Source organism: Trichoplusia ni, chromosome 7 (genome assembly GCF_003590095.1).
Source record: "Trichoplusia ni isolate ovarian cell line Hi5 chromosome 7, tn1, whole genome shotgun sequence".
NCBI classification, from domain to species: Eukaryota; Metazoa; Arthropoda; class Insecta; order Lepidoptera; family Noctuidae; genus Trichoplusia; species Trichoplusia ni.
The window spans coordinates 5,723,092-5,744,136 of record NC_039484.1 but is presented as its reverse complement, the minus strand read 5'-3'; the positions used below and the strand labels follow the sequence as shown (position 1 = coordinate 5,744,136).

The 21,045-nt window shown below is 35.0% G+C and overlaps 3 protein-coding genes across 3 annotated transcripts in view; 2 read left to right on the top strand and 1 right to left on the bottom strand.

The window, feature by feature from the left end:
* Positions 1 to 5,021, top strand: part of LOC113495890 (rho guanine nucleotide exchange factor 28) — a 58,707-nt gene extending 53,686 nt beyond the window's left edge. The window contains exons 31-35 of the mRNA XM_026874886.1: positions 215 to 307; positions 919 to 1,049; positions 1,684 to 1,779; positions 4,219 to 4,313; positions 4,850 to 5,021. Coding sequence (XP_026730687.1) covers positions 215 to 307; positions 919 to 1,049; positions 1,684 to 1,779; positions 4,219 to 4,313; positions 4,850 to 5,021 — 587 coding nt within the window. The remainder of the gene's footprint in view (positions 1 to 214; positions 308 to 918; positions 1,050 to 1,683; positions 1,780 to 4,218; positions 4,314 to 4,849) is intronic.
* Positions 5,022 to 9,917: 4,896 nt separating this feature from the next.
* On the bottom strand, positions 9,918 to 13,848 carry LOC113495986. The gene is made up of 2 exons (XM_026875019.1): positions 13,731 to 13,848; positions 9,918 to 13,654 (listed from the first exon to the last, which is right to left on the bottom strand). The coding sequence occupies exon 2, from the start codon at positions 13,635 to 13,637 to the stop codon at positions 12,135 to 12,137; it is 1,503 nt and encodes a 500-aa protein (XP_026730820.1). The 5' UTR covers positions 13,638 to 13,654; positions 13,731 to 13,848; the 3' UTR covers positions 9,918 to 12,134.
* Positions 13,849 to 14,169: 321 nt separating this feature from the next.
* LOC113495987 (NSFL1 cofactor p47) lies at positions 14,170 to 21,000 on the top strand. Its single transcript, XM_026875020.1, has 9 exons — positions 14,170 to 14,365; positions 15,940 to 16,162; positions 17,714 to 17,819; positions 18,282 to 18,364; positions 18,965 to 19,017; positions 19,204 to 19,325; positions 19,644 to 19,775; positions 20,095 to 20,221; positions 20,573 to 21,000. Exons 1-9 carry the CDS (start codon positions 14,261 to 14,263, stop codon positions 20,786 to 20,788), a joined length of 1,167 nt encoding a protein of 388 aa, XP_026730821.1. The 5' UTR covers positions 14,170 to 14,260; the 3' UTR covers positions 20,789 to 21,000.
* The last annotated feature ends 45 nt before the right edge of the window (positions 21,001 to 21,045 follow it).

Sequence of the window (21,045 nt, the reverse complement as noted above, 5' to 3'; positions counted from 1 at the left end):
GTGTTTTATTTAAATACAATTCTGAATGGATGATTTCTGAGCAGTATTTAAGAATAACGCACTGCAGACGCATATCAAAGGGTCACCCTTAAATTACATGCTGTATATTAAACTCAAATGGAATCACTAAAGGGGCAATTTTAAAACGTCACTTAGCTATGTGTTATCTTACATAATGTAATGAACCTCTACATAAATATTTTCCCTGTGATAGGTGGATCACAAGAGGAGATAGCAAGCGTGGGCACTCTGTCTCCAGACTCAAGCGTGAGCGATACAACGCGACGGAAAGAACCCAAGTGGCGAAGTATGTATTGAACTATAGTGAATATAATACAAACAGTGTATAGTTAATCGTTTTCCCTGGGACATACCGAGGTACAGCGGTTTGTTGGTTTTATTGTAGATCCTGGCTTAAAGAAGCTACAAGGGGTGGGCTAGTCCCAATAAATATGGTGATAGAAAAATTTCAAACATTAGGTAGGATTTTACTTAGTGATAGCTGGTAAAGGCACCAGTCGCTCTACCAACAAAGTTATCGAGAACACTGACCTAGAGTTCAAATCTCAATGGTGATGTGTGTGACCGCGGATGATGAAGATGCTCGTCAATTATTTGCAATTTCGTATTGGGATATATAAAAAAATATAACTAAGATGATGAAAAGTTTGAATTTTGGAATTACATCGGATTCAGCTACGTACCAGTGTTTTAGAAGGAGCGACTTCTTATCTGACTGCACAAGTGATCGATTCACTTATGCGTTCATTAACCGAAATTCAAAAACTTCCATGCCACCAGAAAAACGGAGCATTATATGTATGTATTCTTCACTTATGTCTTGTTTTCCCATAAGTATTGTTACCAAATCATCAATACCCTCCACTCTAACACATGTAACTCCCCACCCCTGGGCAGATAACCGCGGCTCGACGGGCTCGGAGTCGTCGGTGAGCGCGTGCAGCGTGCGCAGCGGCGTGCTGCCGCCGCCGCAGCTGCTGTCCGCGCAGAACGAGACCCGCGCCACCGTGCATGCCTCCGCCATCTCCGTAAGTGCCTGAACTGAAAACTCCTTTAGCGGCCTAAAAGTTTAACAGTTTTGACTGGTAAAAACTGTTAAACTCGCGTCAAGACACGTGACCTGATCGAAAATTCGTAAGACGAAAACTTCTTTAGCACAATACTGCATCGATAGCGAAATAAATAAGTATTGTATTCTATCACATAAATGACAGTAATTTAATAGTGATAATTAAAACAATTCGTGTAAAATTATTTCATAACCATTCCGGAATATAAGAAACTCAATGTTAATATACAGGTTTTAACTTCCGGCACACCCGGAGTGCAACCTGTAACTTTTTTTAAATAGTTAACATTTCACAAATTTACTCAAACTAAGCAAAGATTGTATTATGAGTACTGGACCACTGGTGAATTATATCTTTAAATACTTCTAATATTATAAACTCGAAAGTTTTTATGTATGGTTGCTTGTTCCTTACAACTGCACAATTTAACGTGCCTTCCGAAATACGAAGGAATTCAGTAGGACATAGAGGATCAACCGTCCACGGATCGACCGCGCGATCTGTTACTTTACTGGTACTTTATATAGTTAATTGATTCAATCCAAGTTTAAATTTAGTAAATATGTAAGTAAATTGTGGTGATTACTTTTAGCAAATGGTGAAACAACAGCTACCACTGAAACTAGCGAGCGGTAAGAGTCAACAACCGCCGCCGGGCTACCACAGACTGCACGAGTCGCCGAGCGATGTATGTATTCACGAAATTTATCCAGTTCACACTTTACGTGGTTAATTTTATTCTATAAACATATTTTTTGGAAAATTTATTAATAACGTTCCGTACCATTTACTTGAAACTATTTTGATTTTAATTGGTAAACCATTCATAAAAGTTATTTTTTTTTGTCTGTATATATAGGTGTTTAATGTCATTTATTTATTTAAAATGAATGTTCTTTGCTTGAATTAAAATATAGTAGTTTAGTTTTACATATCATTATTTCATTTAAAAATATTCAGATATTTAGTCCACTTTTTTAGTTAGCTAGGACTCCCCCGAACGCGTTAACGAAATGAAAAAACAAAATTTCCTTTTTCTTAAAGAGAATTATACTAATAGGGATGACGACTCTAATTTCGTCTCGTGGATGATTTTAAAATATAAACTACTCACTTATATTTTTGCCTTTATCTGAACTAGATCATATACTCTGTTGTAAAGAAGTGAAGTCAACAATTTTAGATAGGATTTGTCATCATCCCTATTCCTCCATATAATAATTTAAAATACCAATAGTACTATAAATACGTCCATAAAACACAAATCTAGCGAAACAGATCAAATGGTTGATGAATGTTACAGGACATCGACTATCCGAACGTATTTTAACGGATATTGTGTTATATAGTAAGTATCTTAGTTACGTTGTGTACACAGCAACACGTTTTGTGGTAATATATGTTAGATGTAGTGTAAAGCTTAGTTATTACCTGTATAAATATACTGTCTGTCCGTCGTAGTAAACAGAAATGAGATTTTGTTTTAATTGGTATATAAAAAGGGTGGACGATGAAATGACAAGGAAAAAGTCTTGTCTTCATACAGCATTTCAAACCAATGACAATTTTTTCTTTTCTTTTGAAAGCAAAAAAAAATGACGATTATTGTTATCAAGTTCTTTTTAAAGTATATAGTTGACCACCCTACATACATATTTGCCTCGAGTTGATAAAATACAGACGGATTTTCAATCGATTAAACCTAATATTCTGATTCTAAAACTGAAAATTAATAATTAGTAACTATATTCCGTAAACATAGGTCTTCTATCTTTCTTATGTGAATAGATTTTCTAAGTAACTATCCCTGTAGATAGAGCTTTAATAAATGTCTATTTACACTCATTTGTAATCTCCCTTAGAGACTAAATACTTTATAATGTGTGTTTCTATTAACTGTCCAATTGCACCCTTTCTAATATCTACAAGCAAAGCAATGTCAATATAGGATGATTTAATAATAAAACATAACTTTTTATTTTAAATATAATAAGTGAAAAAGAATAATAATATTATTACGACACATGTCTGAAATAAAAGTATTTGAATTTGAATTTGAATTAGTAAGAAGGAAAAAGACCTAAAAGTGTCTTGTTGTGCATTCATATAATATGACTGATTATTACTCTTAAAAAAAGTATGTTTCAACAAATAAATAATACGCTTTTTTATAATATTCTCACACCCTTATTTTACATTACACAATCGCTTAAGCTTTTAGTGTTGCCGTGTACAAAAAAATACACAGATTATAAATATTGGCTTCGGCTGACAAAATTATTATCTAACCACAACACAATTGGCTTTAATTCTTCTGTATTCGGTGTATTTACAACCATTTTATCTGTTCGGCTTTCGATGTTAAGTTGTATTAAGCTTTTGCACTGCACCGGTCTACAAATGAAAAACACTCTTATTTTGTTATAAGTAAAGTTCAAATTTGTTAAAATTTGTTATCGAGTATCTGCCAAGTTATCATTTAAACAGTTGGTCGGAACAGTGCAGAAAGCTATATCAAAGCATGCATTTTAAGTATAATTAATAGGTAAAGTATTCATATCATTTTTTTAAGAAGTATGTGATAACTTTGCGAAAGAATACAATTCTCATTTAAAGTTCATTCACCATTTTGACCACTCAAATGGGATGAAAGAAAGGAATTAGTTAAAAAAAGAAAGCATTATTGATAAGTATGCTTGACGCGTATTTATCGGTATCGCCGTTTTAGTTTTGGACCCAACCTGGGTCTTTAATCATCGTCGTGGCATTTCGTGAGTTAACCATTCTCAATCTATACTGAAGAAATCAATACAGAATAAAAATAATAAAACAGAGGAGAAGCAAGGGCCGTGCATTTGAATACACGGAATGAAAGATTAAACAAAAAAAGTGGGTAAAATCTTCACTATTAAATGATGAAAGGGTTTACTCACGCGTATTTATCGGAGTTGCCCGTCTCAGTTCGACTTGCGATCCCGCCGCGTCAGCTCATGATTAAAGACTCCGGTTGGGTCCGAAACTAGTCGGGCTACCCCCATAAATACGATTGCGTAAACCGTTACATCATTAAATAATTAATCAGGCTCACGATAGTTACTAAATAATATCATTAACAATGTGTTTCCAGCATCAGAGCCAAGGCTTAGTGATCCACCACACTCGCACGGGCAGCTCGCCCGCCCCGCTGCCGTCGCAGCAACAGATTAACAACAAGGCTACCAGGTAATATATCCTTATTTTAACCCGTTTTGTAAAATAGTTGTCACTCAGCATGAATAAGTGGGAAAGTACACCCATTATACTAGCATTGACTGCACTAATAGCCGAATAGTTAAGGTCACCACGCCGAAACCTCTGTCGCGGGTTCGATCCCGCGTAGGACAAGCATTTGTGTGATCCACGAATGCTTCTTCTGAGTCTGGGTGTCTTTGTGCATGTGATTTGTATGTTTGTGAAACCCCCCGCATTAAAAGGACTTACTTATTGCGGGAGTAGTTAAAAAAAAGAAAAAAAGCAGCTTTCTTGCGTTGCAGAATGTGACGCACACATGTTGAGAATTTAGATTTAGAAATCACTTACAGAACTGTCAGTATCGATGTATCGTCTAAAGTCGAGTAGACGAGACTAACGACTCGTAGTGCTCATGCAGCAGTGTAGTAGTATTTCGTATAGTCTAGGTCCCTAAATTGATTTATATTTTTGCCCTGTAAATGCATTCATAATTGATTAAACAATACTGATTCATACATATGTTATAGAACGAACACATACCCGAAGCTACCGGACAAGTTCCGCGTGCGCTCTCCCGAGAGCGGCGGGGGCGCGGCGGGCGCGGGGGCGGGAGGCGCGGGTGGGGGCGCGGTGGGGGGCGCGGGCGCGGGCTCGCCCCCCGCCGCGCCGCCCTCCGAGGAGGAGGTCATCTTCTTCTGACACGCGCGACACAACACGCCGCAGACGCGCTCCTGAGACTGCCGCCTCTCATAAGACCTTCCGACATCTGTAGCCCTGGTACTTGCTTTTAAGTGATTCTGCCTGCTCTTAACAATAACCTTGACTTTTAACTACGTTTTTAACCTATATTTTTTTACTATTTTCACACAATTAGACAGTCTTACCGAAAAAAGTGGGATTAATATTGGTTCCACTTAAAATACACTACATATTTTATTAAATCTGGTAAGGACTATACTGATATGGGAATAGACAATTAAAGATAAAAAGTTATATTTTTTTATTGAAACAACAGCTCGAACGATCGGTTTAAGATCGTATTAGTCAATCTGAACGACTGACTAAAATAAACTAACCTTAGTTTACAATTTTAGTTATTAGTGATGTGCTGACTGACAGGCCAACGAGTCTTTCGTAACTAATTTGAATCCCTAAAGTATCGATTAATTAGTCGATATTCTAGTCAGTACATCTCTAGTCCTGGATTAAGATGGTTATCAAATTAACAATAAAATTCGTCTTTATATTAAGCATGAGTCTGAGTTAAGATTTTTATTATTATTTTTGTAAGTAGAATTACTACTTATTCCTTAAATCCCAATAAGGACTGCCATTCTTTATTTACTATCAACAATATGAATTACTTTTAAAATTATTCTGGCAGCTTAATTTTTTTTATCAAATAACCTACATATTTATATAAAGTACAAACAAAAAGAACAGAGCTTAAAATTTTAAAACCATTCCATTTTAACAAAACTGATCTCTATTTTACACACTATAAAATCTATTTTACTGTAACAGTATTTTTGTAGCAGCTTGAGCACAGAGGCAACTTTACACTGTTCCTTTATAATTTTAATAGGAAGGTCGAGTGAGGTGAACTTTTAAATAATTAGGTGATAATAATCAGAAGTATACTGAAAGACAGTGACGTTATTAGTCGATTACGATTTCCTAAGTGTGAGAATCGATATATAAAATACACGACTTGTACGTGTGTGTGGTAATGCATTTTGACGATAAACTGTGACTAGTTGACAAAGTTCAAACGAAACCAGATCTGAGAGTTAATTGACCGGCTGACGTATGCCATCGCTGTAGTGTAACGAAAATGTATATTCTAACCAAACGAAGTGGGCGATAATGTTACATTTATTCGTGTTACCTTTTATTTGAAGATCGGTAATCGATTAGTTACGATTTAATCGATAAAATGAGCTATGTATATGTTAACTAATCGTTTATCTGATGCGTTTTCTCCAGTAGATTTATTAATAACATCGGTTAGTGTTAATAGCTCACGTGAGAATAAAACACAATCGATTAAATATCGAATTAAAAAATCGATTTCGTCTTTAAATAAAAGCGAAACTTTAATATTATGAACGTAGAAAAATGTCTACACTAGCGGTCTATAGGTAAATAATAGAAATTGTTAAATTAGATGTTTTTCGAAATAAATGAAAAATCTTGTTGAATTATACATTGATATATGTATATTATGTGAGAAAACATTTTCCAAAACATTCAGGATGGTTAATATGTGAGCAATATGTTAAAAAGCCATGACAAGAAATAGTATATGTATATAATGTTGGATGAATGTCATAGAAAATGTTTTCGATATGAAATTAATGTTTGAAAATAATAAAATTGTTTGTTATGAAACATTTTTACATAAATTATATCTTTTTGAATTACTTGTTAATCGGTATTGGTGTGTGGAGTGGGAGTAGGAGGTGTGACACGTATAGTGGGAGCGTGGGCAAAGCAGGGGCTTTACAATAGTTAAACTGTTTAAATAGGACTGTTTAAATAAACCTGTGTAAATAGGCAAAAAACTGTTAATACATCTTTTACTTAGAGACTTGCCGCCCTTACCGGGAGAAAATTTTGATTATTTCAGTATCAAAATGTAATTTAACTGTCATGAAATGTATGAATTTAACGAATTTCATAGAAAAATTAAATGTAACTTATCTATATTATGTGTGTATTTAGAAATATATAAGTATGTTTATCAGTTGTCTAGTACTCATAACACAAGCTTTGCTTAGTTTGAGACTAGATGGCGCTGAGTTTTGGAATATTATTATCATATAAAAAGCCCCTGCGTTGTTCGCGCACAGGCAACATAAATCTATCAATAAATTTTCTCCACTAAACAAATTTATCTTTTGAAATACGCACGCTGTTCCAAAATATACATGTATATTTTAAAATAAAGTAAAAATTGTTATTATACAAACTACGTTTTTAACTTCTGGTAACGTTGATAACTGTTAACTGTATATATGTTGACATGTTGTAATTAGAATGTTATTATTGTAATTATATATAATGTACTAAGATACTTTGTATAGGGCGTTATATAAGCTTGTATTTAAACGCTCTGCAGTTGCATGGTACTGTGGTTCGTAGTTCGATTGGAAAATAGACTTTACTGCTTTGGATTAAAGGTTCTTTGTACCACTGTATAAGTTCGTCAAACGTGAACCTGTATTATGAAACTCAGTCATTGTTCTGTATAAGAAATGTTGGTATCTGTAAATATAGATCAAATTCTTTAGAAACGGAACATTGTGAGTTGATGACATCATGATATAGGTTTCAAACAAGTGAAAAGTAACGACCATATGTATCTTAGTAAATGGTTCTTTTTTCAAATATAGTTTTTCGCCGTCTACGCATGTTTCGCGTGGCGCTAGTGTAGCGTTTGGCGAACGTCTTAGCTTTAGGCTTCATGATCACTGGGCAGTCACCATCTTATTCCGTGTAATCTGAATGTAAACTTAAAAGTATCTTCATTAGGATAGCATTTCAGTAAGCCATTGTATTGCGTCCTTAAAGTCAAGAATCCCATGAAAGAGTACAGTAAAATGAAGTATCAGGAAACGAAAACTGTCCAGTTATCGTAAAGCCACAACAAAGACTTAAAAATACCATTCTTCCAGCCGAATTCACAGACTTTAATTGCCAAACAAATATGGACTTAAAAATAACGTGCTCAAGGTTGACATTTCTAAATAATCTCGTCTGTAAATTCGGTTGCGGTTATCCTAGGTTTGTGTGCAGCTATTGTGTGTTTAATATTTAATGCTGCAGTGAACTTAACCAAACGTTTTCTGGCAGCTAAGCCATATGGCAATAATAATATAATAATAAAAATGTTCTTGTAATATATTAATTTGTCGTAAATATATGATATCCGCACACAGCAGTTGTTTAGCTCATTTAGAAAATACTGTTGTTATAAAAAAAAAACTCAAGACTATGTAACTATTTTTCGTGCATTTACTGTAATCCTTTTTACTATTTAGTCTTTAGACGAGGTGATATTTAAATCTATTTTCTTGTTTAGGACCTTTTCATACTGTGTGTATATATATTAACGTTGATGTTTGAATATATTAATATTAAGATAAATCTTGATATACCGATTGATTTACGTTTCGATCGATCGATGTTTTCAACTTGCAATAAATATGCATAAATTTTATTCGATACAAAAAAATATATGGAAAATTTTAAATTAGTAGTTTATAAAGTGTTTTAATCGGATATAGAGTTTATAAATAATTAATTTGTATTGTGTTAAGAACGTCGGCTTACGGCCGGAGCTGTCGACTTAAAACATCATGACAATAAATAAATAATGTTCTATTTTTCTGAACTATTACGACATGTTCAAACTTGAAGTATGAAACCTAATGTATTCATTGTTTTACTATGCTTATTACTAGAACATTATCCTATAATCATGTTACGCTTTTCATTTGCATTCCAATGGCCAGAGACAATGCATTTAAATATTGTTCCTTACATAAAATGTAACTTTTGTCTTATTCATTGGGTATTTTGCTATTGTAGACGTAAGCATAATATTGCATTTAGATGTTCAACTGGAACCAGAGGGGCTTATTTTAATACACGATCTTACATTAAATAATTTTATCCTAATCTCTATTAAGGTAAAGCCGTATTTTGAAATACCATTGAATATTTTTCTCCTTATAATTAAGAGTATAAAGATTATTTTAATTGTAACTGATAAATAAATATTTAAAGCATTTAAATTGTCACATAATATGTAATTCCAGAGTTGCTATTTTAACTGAGGCGTTATTAGAGATTTAATACGTGTCATGGGCAGTATGTAAACAAAAGCACTGCCTTACACCTTGGGTTTTAAAACTTTAATATACAGCTTCCTTTCGATGTGTGAGCTTGACACAAGACTTGGATGCCATTGTGTGCAGGTATAACAGTCCGTGCCTTCTTAAATTAAAACCTTCTTTTCGACAATCCCTCCTAAACAGTATACTTCGACAAAATCATTTGACTGCTCAAATTGTTAATAGAATGTTATTTTTCCCTTTAATAATAATGAATAAGGTGTTATATATATTTGGCTTAAATATTTCGGCAGTCAAATATGCCCCAAGATTACGCAATCATCACTGATTTAACATAGAGCTCCATATTTCAGTATTTGTCCCTGCATAGACGCGCGTTAGTGAGATATTAATCTGTACTTAACAATGTAGCCTTAATATAAGTTCGCTCGTTGCAATATTTAAAATTTATGTAAGCTTTAAAAAATATATTAATACTTTATATAAGTTGATGTTCCCTCCAAATTCCATTATTTTGTGGCAACGACAATACTTCATGTATTGCTCAATGTGTGCTCATTATCCTTGTACTTATTTCTCTAGTGATATAAATTTAATTGTATAAAACAATCGGTTATATATCGTTTGTCTATTCGTAATTCTTTTTTTATTTAATTGTGTTTAATAAATTGATCTGTGAAGATTTGCAGGCGACGCCTGACTTGTATTTAGTATAGATGACAAAATAAACATTTACTTAGTATCATTTCATGTGTTTTTATTTTAAACAAACGTAATAAACAAAGATTTTAGTTTCAACGGATCCCTTATTCGAATATTACATTCCACTTACAAAAGTAACAATTGAATGAATTTCACATGGTTTAAGATCAGTTACAATAGAATCTTGCAATTTTTATCAGTCTTTAAAATGTTCATTGCAAAATCTGTGGTACAATCTTAAAACAAGAGAAATTCATTTAATAGCTACAAACAACAAACTTTAAACATTTCCACAATCCGTTTACAATTATTTAAACAATTTAAATGTATTGTGATACAAAATTGTAAATCTATAAACATGGTTAGTATTGAGTGGCCTAATATTAATTCGAATACCTTTTAGTGCTCATATCTTAGATACTATGTGAAATGATACATTGCTAGCAGTGCCTACTACCAAAACAAAACTAGAACTACCTTCAATAAATAAAAAACAGTAATAATCTTCTGCTTAAAACTGATTTTTTGTTGTCTGCAAGTGGTTTTCTTACAATATAAACATAAAATGGAAGACTTACATTAATAAGCTATTCGCAACAAAATGTATTTATTATTGCACTTAAAAAGTCACAGAAGAATACAAGGTTAAATATCAGGAACATTACAACCTGAGGTCTGGGACTACAACCTTGCTTTTGTAAATTCAACCTTATTTCTTCTAGGGCCCTACCAGCATTTATCATATTTCATTTGTGGAAGTGTCACAGCGTAGCGTTACTCTCACACAACAACAATATTACGGTAAGAGAAGGCGGACCTTCGCAATAGTATAAAAAATAAAGAAATTTGAAAGCACACAAACTTAAAACAAACGAGCTTACTCTACGCTCGAATTGATTAAAAAATAAAATTCTGGAAGAGATCAACTAGCAACCATAAATTAAACTTCAATACAAAAAAGAGAATACTTAAATACTTATTTTACGATTTTTAGCCGTGTTATGACGTAGAAGGTTCATCCTATCTTACACAAGGTAAATCTATGAAGGTCTCCAAACGCTGAACGAGACTACCCCCATATTCCTAATGCTGGGGCCACACTAGTGGCTAAGGTCAATGCCCACTAGCGCAATAATAATTGAGTAATTTTTTCATGTACCGCCACTTGAGCTATCGTCTAATGCTAAACGGCATAATGTCCATAATCGAGATAATTAATAGCATATCTCGTTAGTGTGTCCCCAGCATTAGTCATATTTTTGCAGTTGTAGAGACGGGGCATCCTGCTTCCACAGCTGAAATAGTCTTCATGATATTGTGGTTGTGGATCCGTAGATATTCATTAAATACTTCGAGAGTACAATATTAAAGAATTGGACTTGTGTTGCTTTGCGTACTTTTTCCTATTGGTGACTAAAACTAGTTTCACTACACTGTCATAACACGGCCTCATCGATTACCTATGGCAGTATTGGATTAACGCTTCTAGAAGCAATCTTATTTCTATATTTAAGGAGAAGAATTGAGAAGGTCTATCTATCTAGCCACCACTATTATCAAGGCACATCTTAACGATAACCTAATCGATTCTAAGGAATTTCAAATTTAAGAAAATTTTGAATTTGATTTTTGAATCTAGCTTAGCTGGATTTTTTTTTGCCGAAAGCGATATTCCAAAGAAAACATGACTTATCGTTACTTGAATCTGTTAGTAACAAAAACTCTTCAATTATTTAAATACAGGGTGTTACGGTAATCTGGGGTCATATTCCAAGTAAAGTTATATAGCACGTAGAAATAATCAACTTTCACTAGGAAAACATTTTTTTACTGTTTTGAAAAACATTTTTTTAACGTAATTTGTTTTTTTTTTTTGGTTAGGAGGATATTTTTTATTTCTCTCCTATACTTCAGAAATGACCACACATTCGAAACACCTTGTATTTACTGTATTCAACAAATCCTTATCTTTAGATAACTGCCCCACTCGTAACAACATCATAAACATTTATAGGTCACACAAATTCCAATAATCGGACCAAGATAAACATCTTAATCATGTACAATTTCTGTCTCAATAAAATGGCAACTATGAATACTTGTTTGTTCTAATTGAGCGAGTGCTACTCAAAATTAGGATAACTATTCGCTAATTTACTTTGATACTACTGAAAATGGAAATTAGCTTGGCATTTCTGGGAACAATCTAATCTTATGGCCAATGCTTTGCCATAGCAACAAAATGATCACTTCATAACATGTCTCTAACGAATTCATTTGTGACTTTCTCCCATATCTTTCCTGATCTATACAGGCGGTAGATTTTGTTGTTTACCAAAGCTTGACCGAATTTCGCCATCCCACCTTCAAACTTGTGTTGGAATACTTGCATTTGAGTCTCATTGTAACCTGTGCCAGAAGGATTGGGTATTTTCGGATCCCTACACTCTGTGTATTTATGGGCTCCTAGTATCTCAACTGGAACTACTTTAGTACTTGAGTTCAGAGTGAAGATATCTTCAAATGTCTGCATAGAATCCATGTTCCTCACATTAACAGACTTCAACTTCTGTGGCAGTATATAGTAATGAGTTTTTCTCATTATATCCGGGAATCCCTCTTCAGTTCTATCATCCTCAGGCTGGTTCAAGCAAAACAAAAGAGGTTTGACCTCTAAAGTCTTGAACTTCCTTGTTGGGTCAAAGTCGTTGAATATTTCTTTAATGTTGTTATGTACTCGGGGGGCCAAGAACTCATCCCAGGACAATACCATGGCATGACTTGCTTTATTCTCCTCTTCTTTATCCAATCGAAAATGTCTGAACAAGCAATCAAGCTCTATTGCATCCTTCACTATACTGTAAGATTTAGCAAACACAAAAGGATAGTTCAAAGGGAAGAATTGTATATTCCATTGTGTGATATCGGCCGGCAGTAAGTTCAGTCTCCTTATAATGTCCTCGGAAATCATGCTATCATATATTGTGAATTCATTAACCCCCATCATATGGTGGAAGACCAGAAACTCTATAAAGGAATCTCGGGATACTAATGGCACTTGGTTTGGTATAACACAGATAGCTGGTTCAATGTTATTAACAAATTTAATGCTGCTGCTTTCTCTAGGTTTCCGTTTAGTGTTCACTTCAATCACTCTATTAATTGGGGCATGAATAGGGTTTATATTGTAATCGTTGATGTAGAAACTAACACCCTTTGGTTTCCCCAGATTCTGACCCAGTGAACATTGGAAGATATACAAACGGAAATCATTTGTCGGTTCTGAAACTGTTTTGTAACTAAAACGGCCTGCTTTTGGCTTGTTTGTATTCTCTAACCAAATGTTGCAACGAAAGTTAGGCGGGATACTCGCCTTACCGATGACGATAGTGTCGATGTTATGTGCGTGTGTTGGAGTCAACTGATCGTATTTCTGGTACGATCTCAAGAACGATGAATAAGAATAGAAATTCTCATCGATCTGCTGGAACAGAGGCGGTGTTTCGCGAATCTCCATCGACGAGTTACGAAGAATTTCTGACAACATCGTAGCATTGAACCCGGGCCCGCAAAACTCGATCTCAGAGAGTCCCGGTTTGCCGAAGAAATTCAGCACCTCCAACACATATCTAAGCCTGTAATACTCATGGCGGTATATGAGTAATGTTATTACGCTTATAAAACACACTATCACGAGTATAAGTTGATAATATTTCCTCATTGTGGTCCCTGAAGAGCTTCGAGAAGACTTCATTTATTCACCGGCGGCATCTATAAAGAATTATCAGCCACTGAGATCGTATATATGCCATTAAAATATGACACTAATTAACATTCCTTAACTTACCTATTCAGTGTAGAACAGAAAAATAATTAAAATAATAACTTCCAAAAGGGGATAATCATTTCACAGCATTGCAGATGATTGTTATGAATGAATCAAAATGAATGAACACACACTACTACTACTGTCAGTCTGACAATTGAATGATGTTAGCTTTTTTATTGTGGCTAACCTGTGTTATAGAGATGAGAACACAACTACAGGTTTTATTTTTTCGTCAGTATTCTACTTTTGTTTCTGATAGTCACTTTTGATCTAATTTTAACAAAGTAAAATTTATACACATTCTTTTACGCTGAGAACGTATGATTTCTTCACACTTTTCCTTAGATATTTTTTTACTGGTGTTTGAATAAAGTCGGTGTTAATTTTAAACGTCATAGTATGTCCTGAAATCTTGGCTGGGTCCATCCTCTAGTGTTTTGTCAATGACTCAATTCTGCCATAATCACAAAACAAAAACCAAAAGCGAGCAAGTCATCGGCGTTTTCATGGATAGTCTTGTGTAGTTGAATATAAAATTAATTTCAAATATGTCCACCAATAAAGATGAGACTTTGAGACAGTTTTGCGATGTTACTGGTGCTGATGAGGGCCGCAGCAAGTTTTTCTTGGAGTCATCGAACTGGCAGCTAGACGTATGTAGTTTGCTTGTTTTATCACCTTTTTGCTGTTTTTCGCGTCATAATATCTTATTATTTTCAATTTTAACGAGTCTTGAGCAAATACTTTGAGCTTTGAGGCTTTTGATTGAATGTATTCCTGAAATTGTAAATGTTTCTAGATAAAAAAATAACCAAGTTAAAACAAAGATAAATATGTTAAATCATTCATATTTTATACCCAAGCGTTGTTTTAGTTATTGACATACTATCGATTAAGTTTCTGGTACTTAGGTCTTTATTTGTCTCATTAATTAATGTGATCTTGACTGTGACCTAGCTGTGCTAACTTATTGGAACATACAGTTCATTGTTAGTTTATTATGGGTATCGCTCCTTATTAACAAAACGCATATAAAGCAGAAAGGATAGTAATATTATACCTATTCAAGTGAAATAGAATCTTATTAGAACAGCCATACTGATCTATCAAATCATTACATTCATTACTTGGATGTTAGGCATGACTGTGTAAAATTTTATGAGTAGAAATTGTGTATGTGTTACTTGTCTATGGGACTCAACAAATCTTTGATATACCATGGAATAATTAACTAAAAAGGTTATAAGTATTTAGGGTTGATGGTAAAACAAGAATGCAAGTTAATGTAAATGAAATTATACAAGATACAATATTGCAGTCTTTGTTTATGTCTGATACTAAATATGTAGCATTCTGATACAAATGTATGCTACATATTTAAAGCTTAAGGGTTTGTTAATTTGAATGCATTATCTCAGAAACTACTGATCCGATTTTAAAAATTGTTTCCATGTTTTGTGTTGTGTTTAAAAAATTGATATCATGGAAGGCTTCTGGCTATTCTATTATGCCATCATCAACAACGCAATGAGAGTTGCTACAAAAACATTGAGAAAATTTCACTTCTGTGCACGCACTGCATCATCAGTTACATAAAAATCACATATGTTATGAATTATGACAGAACTGTTATTCGTAAAAAAAATTGAAAATGTCCACTACGGCTATTTTGTCTGACTTTTAGGGTTGATAAACTATAATGATTCATGAAAAAAATGTTCTACATCAACTCAAATAGAATAGATTCATTGTTACATTTTTTAATTTTTTAACAAAGTTGCCCTTAACATTGGCAATAATGCAGCATCCCGCTTCATGTAATTTTGGTGCCTCAAATAAAAAATTGCACTGCAGCTTGTGTATGCATAGGTGATATGGTAAAACACATGATTGTCTTTATCATCTACACCTAACACTGTGTTAAGTCTAACTTTTACTGCCCTTCATCCCTTAATCACGTCAATTTAGGACTTGCAGAAACTAAAAATTGGCCTACTCTTTGGTGTGATAGACACAACAGAAAAGAGACTGTTCATTTTCACAAACTTGTAGCTATCTAATACAACCAACAATATATTCACAATCTGGATAATTAGTAAAAAATTATAAAAATTAAATAATAATTTTGGAATTTGGAAGATGTTGACTACAAAACGCAATGCACGCAACACCATCTATTCATTATAAGAACGTAAAATAAACTTCAAAAGCGAACTTGCAATTACAGGTAGCGCTGTCTAGTTTTTACGAGCACGGCGGAAACGCTGACGTGGCGCCTGCCAACCCAGCCGCCGCCGCGTCCTCACTGCCGACTCTCTCAGACAGCGATATGGAGTCCCCGCCTGGCTCACCGCTACAGCCGCAGAAAAAAGACAAGAAGAAGGCCCCACCTTCCAAGTTTGCTACTCTAGACTCCTTGCAGCAAGAGAGTTCTAGCGATGACGAAGAAGGTAAATGTACACAGGACAACCTCGTTTGTATTGCACTGATCTTTAATGCTAGATGTGCAATTCCTTAAAAACGTCAGGTATATAGTGTTTAATTTCATGGGTATGTTTTGGGAGTATTAAAAAATGTAACCAAACATTAGTTTGAGAACAAGCTCTGCTGTTTGCAATTCTTTTTGACTGACATTATGAATAGGGTTATTTCTAGTCTTGCATATATAACAAAATTTGCTGGTGAATTTGAATATTACAGCGTCAATTGAGATATTTCTATATGATCTTTGAATCCATGTCCATTGATCGTACGAAATATCTTACTGATTATAACTTATACGTACTTAGATATGATTATGATAGGCTGTAGTTTAGGAATAAATAGTTCAAGATAGAGACTGATCATATATGTAGGTGATACAAATATTTGTTACATACATCCACCTCGGCACTGCAGCTAATGCGACGTGGCCGTGTAAGAGCTTGTGCTCCTCAAGTAAGTACAGTGACAAAAGAAATGAAATATTACAGTACTTAACCAACAAATATTAAAAACACAATTTTTTCAAACAGTAAAATCGAAATGCTGTTGGTTTAGAAATACAATAGAAATGATAACGCGACAATACTTTTATGAAAAAGCGAGTACGAGGAAGGAAATACCTGCCAAGGATTGTGATATGGCTCCGTCAAAAGTTTCATCACAGACTGTTAGAGATACATCCACAGATGATAGTAGACAAGAATATGAGAGGATGAAACAAGAAGTGGAGAGATTGTTGAGTGAGAATAGTAAGTTGAGGAAAGATATAAGAAGACTGAAAGGAGAAACTGATGATGCAAGTGAGACAGGTCTGTGAATTATGTCTTGTAGTCTTGAGTTTCGTAGTCATCTTTTCATGTTAGGTTTGGGAAGTTCCGAAATTTCTTGTACTTAGCAGGTTTCAATACGTAATTTCACTGTACCATGCTACGAAATGCTGTCTTAAAGGTATCGCTCCGGTTTCGGCATATACCCTTCAAAACAGTTCTATTGTTTTATTTGTATCACTTACAATGATCAGTACTTAGTTTTTGTAGGCGTGACATTTAATTACATATCATCGTGAATTTGTTGATGAATCATTGGAAACCAACCTCAACAAAAACAGTCAATCTGTATCAAACAGGCAAAAATTATAGTTCTATTATTTTCAAGTGACTTTAAAAAGGATGAGGTTCTCAATTTGACGTTCGTCGGGTTCTTTTTTATGTTTGTTCCTCAGAACTTCAGATTGGGAAAACCAAATGTGGTTATTATTTCTTTCACTTAAAGCAAAGTATCATTTGGTATCATAAAAAAATACCAAGTTTGGCTCAGTATTTTTTATATTTAAAGTGTTTTTGTTACTAAAAATGAATTATTTTTTCAACAGCTATACCCTTGTATAAAAGTTGTCATTTTTAAGTTATGGATATGAAGAAATAAATAAAACTGCTCATACCATACATAGTAGACCTACATACCAATGATGTCGACGTCATTTCTTTAGAAAAGTAACATAGTTTTCTTTGTTTCAGGTCAAGCCTTCTACGCCGGCGGTTCAGAACGATCTGGGCAGCAGATCCTTGGGCCCAGCAAAGGCAGGAAGGATATTGTTACCGAAGTGTTCAAAAGTGTAAGAGAGTAAGTAATGAGCTTGTTAATATTGATATTTTTCAGACATGTTCTTTACGTTCCAGGGCTATGGTCTACCTTAGTATAATATCTTTTCTAAGAGGTATTCATGATATTTTATTCAATAACGATTTAATCATTTTTATTTATTGGGATAGCCAATCTAGTTTCGGACCCAACCGGAGTGCTTAATTAACGACTGAAGCGTGGTTGCCTACGACGTAATTTTGACTCGATAGTCGCAACGAGTCAGAGTCATAAGACCGATCGATTGATTATCGTGATAGTTGTCACGATAATTGTTGTGAAGTAACCTAGATACTTGTTTAGTGGGGAATGAATATAACACAGTTCTAAGACAGCTGTCAATGCAACTTAAATCTCTTTATTCATAAAAATGTTAAAAATGAACTCTAAGCACTTCTGCATAAGGTTGTTATTTCTCTAATACTCTGTACTATGGTTTATCAGGCGTGGCGCGGTCGTGTTTGAAGACGAACCGTCCTCTACGAGCCGAGGGAGATCTGCATTCAGTGGCGTAGGATACAGACTTGGTAACTATAATTTAAGAATACTGGTTTCTTAGGATTACGCGAATGTTAGACATTGAAATAAAACTTCTTTTACGGATTTAATTGTGGTTTATACCTGCAAAGGTGTCGAACGTCAGGAACTAAAATCTAAAATTAAACCGCGATACAATCCGTAAAAGTAGTTTTATTTCAACATATTTTTAGGAGGTTTTATACACGATTTGTAAAACTTTTAATTGAGGGACATACAATTAGGGATAAAATCGAAGGAATAGCATTAGAATTGTGTTGTCCAGGTAACTGGGTTAACTTAGCTGCATCTGGTTAGTCTGGAAGCCGACCCCAATGTAGATGATGAACAAGTAATGGTTTTCTCTAGTATTGTATTGTGATGCCCAGTCATGCTTGTTAACAAAAGGGCTACCAATCTCAAACTTAAGTGTTTATGGAAACCTTTTAACCGCTTGAAGCTCCTTAAAAGCAAAGTTAAGCTTGTGTAAAATGTCACAACAAAAATTTCAAAGTTCACTAAACGGACTTAAACTCGTGAACTTTTTACAAACTCTGAATGGATGTGATATATTCATATTACTACCTTTATAATAAATATTTAACTTACAGGTCAAACATCAGATGATCATGAGCCGATACCAACTGGGAATCAACAGCAACAAGTAAGTTTAAACACAGTAGAAATTGCCAAGTAAAAAAATACTTCAACCTTTCTTCATTAAGGTTCAATTTGACTTGGCCTATCATACTTTACTAGTACAAAAGCATAGTTTGAAGGAAACATTCGCTAATATATACCTTAACGTCCTTTCTTTAAGGATAAATATTATCTGTACTGTTTGTTATAGACTGACCAGCCTCGCTCCGTGCGTCTGCGACTGTACCGCGAAGGTTTCACTGTGGATTCCGGGCCGCTGCGGCAGTACACAGACCCCGATCACGCTGATTTCCTCAATTGTATACGTAGGGGGTAAGTGAAATATTAGTTGTATTGAGTAGTTATATATTGTTCTACTTGTGTAAACGAAATCGTAAACTACACGGCCTAGAGCGGCGTCCCTCTTTTGTAAACAACCGTCTTAGTTTAGCTTTAGTTCCGTTTATCTGCCAAAGCCACCATGACCGAAACTCCATAATAGACCACTGTTTTTAGCTATGTTGGGAGCATCCGCTGTGAAACTTTCAGCTTTTATAAAATAACGTAGGCATCTGGCTCTTACTCTAAGAAACCAGTTAAAATTGTGTTTGTGTGTATGAAAGTTCCATTACATACATGGTTGTCCCACAGCGAGATCCCCCCCGAGCTGTCGGGGTCTGGCGGCGAGGTCCGCGTGTCGCTGGAGGACCGGCGCCACGAGGAGTGTCCGCGACACATCGCCAAGCCGCAGCCCTTCGCCGGCAAGGGACATCTGCTCGGCAGGTACTGTAGCAGAGCTTCGTATATCTAATGAGTGCTAGTGGCAGTATCCGTGGATGTTAGTTATAGGTGCAAATAGTAGTATGCCCATATTAAATGTTACGAATTTTGGAAGTTTAATCGTTTGAGAGTGAATATGTTACAGAAACTCTGTCTACTTTTCGTTTTTTTTTCTTAAAAATTTAAAAAAATCCATTGCCCTGGGTAATAATCTTTTGGTTTCAAATTCATTTTCTCGTCAGGAATATACGGAAGTTATTTTGCCAAAAATAACTTTACTCATGTGCAATAATAATAAACCTCTTCTTATTTCGTTGCACAGCCCGACCCCACCAACAGTGGGGGCTACAGTGGGTGTAGCTTCCACCCCGAGCGACCGCGACGCCAACCTGCGCGCTGCACAGGAAGCTGTCAAGCTGGACGACAAGCAACCCGTTACTACTATACAGGTAAGGCATATGTAGATTGATATAGCTGTACGCAAGAAAGGTGTATAGTAGGCAGCGTATTATTGCCCTTAGCTGACATGCTATCTTTGTCTTTGGGCGGAATGTAAAGACAAATAGACATTTTAAAACATTTTAAGTATTGTCCTTGCATACGGCTGTTATTTTACACAATACTCACATACATTGGTCATCTGCATGTTCAATGCAAGAACCTTGCTACCTACTTCAATCTATCGACATATGGAATATGCATTATAACTAAACTATGTGTTCTATCTTTCTTCTTTTCTGTACTCTGTGTGTGTATCTGTGTACATGAACTATTAAATAAATAAATAAACTTTTCCACAGTTCCGGCTGGCAGACGGCAGCAGGCTGACAGGGCGTTTCAACCACTCGCACACAGTTGGCGACTTACTCGAGTATGTGCAGCGCGCAGAGCCTCTGTACCAACTGCACTCGTTCGCTCTACTCACGACTTTCCCAAGCTCTGAGCTTTCCGACCTCTCAGCAACGCTCGCGCAAGCCAATGTCCTCAACACCACGCTACTCCAACGACTCAAATAAAACCTTAATCCAACCGCATAAGGTCCATTCTCACGGACTCTGCCCGTTCAGACACGTAAAATGATATTTAGATCGGCTTTTAGAATTTTTTATGTCAGGTTTTGACGTTTTGCGTGTGGATAAGGTTATGAATGAACGGGCACAGACCTATTTAACGCGATCTCGCGAGTGAAACAGTGTATCGGTCAATAAATAAAGTTTTTAAGTTCCTTTTTCTTTGTTTTACTTGAAGTTTTCAAAGTGATCCTCCACTCTTT

What these genes read in the sequence shown, in the direction of transcription:
- LOC113495986 (XM_026875019.1), bottom strand. Translation starts at nt 13,637, where the DNA reads ATGAAGTCTTCTCGAAGCTCTTCAGGGACCACAATGAGGAAATATTAT.
- LOC113495987 (XM_026875020.1), top strand. Translation starts at nt 14,261, where the DNA reads ATGTCCACCAATAAAGATGAGACTTTGAGACAGTTTTGCGATGTTACT. An exon ending in GTGTTCAAAAGTGTAAGAGA is followed by an intron (nt 17,820 to 18,281) that starts GTAAGTAATGAG and finishes ATGGTTTATCAG; the next exon opens with GCGTGGCGCGGTCGTGTTTG. An exon ending in TGGCGTAGGATACAGACTTG is followed by an intron (nt 18,365 to 18,964) that starts GTAACTATAATT and finishes TTTAACTTACAG; the next exon opens with GTCAAACATCAGATGATCAT.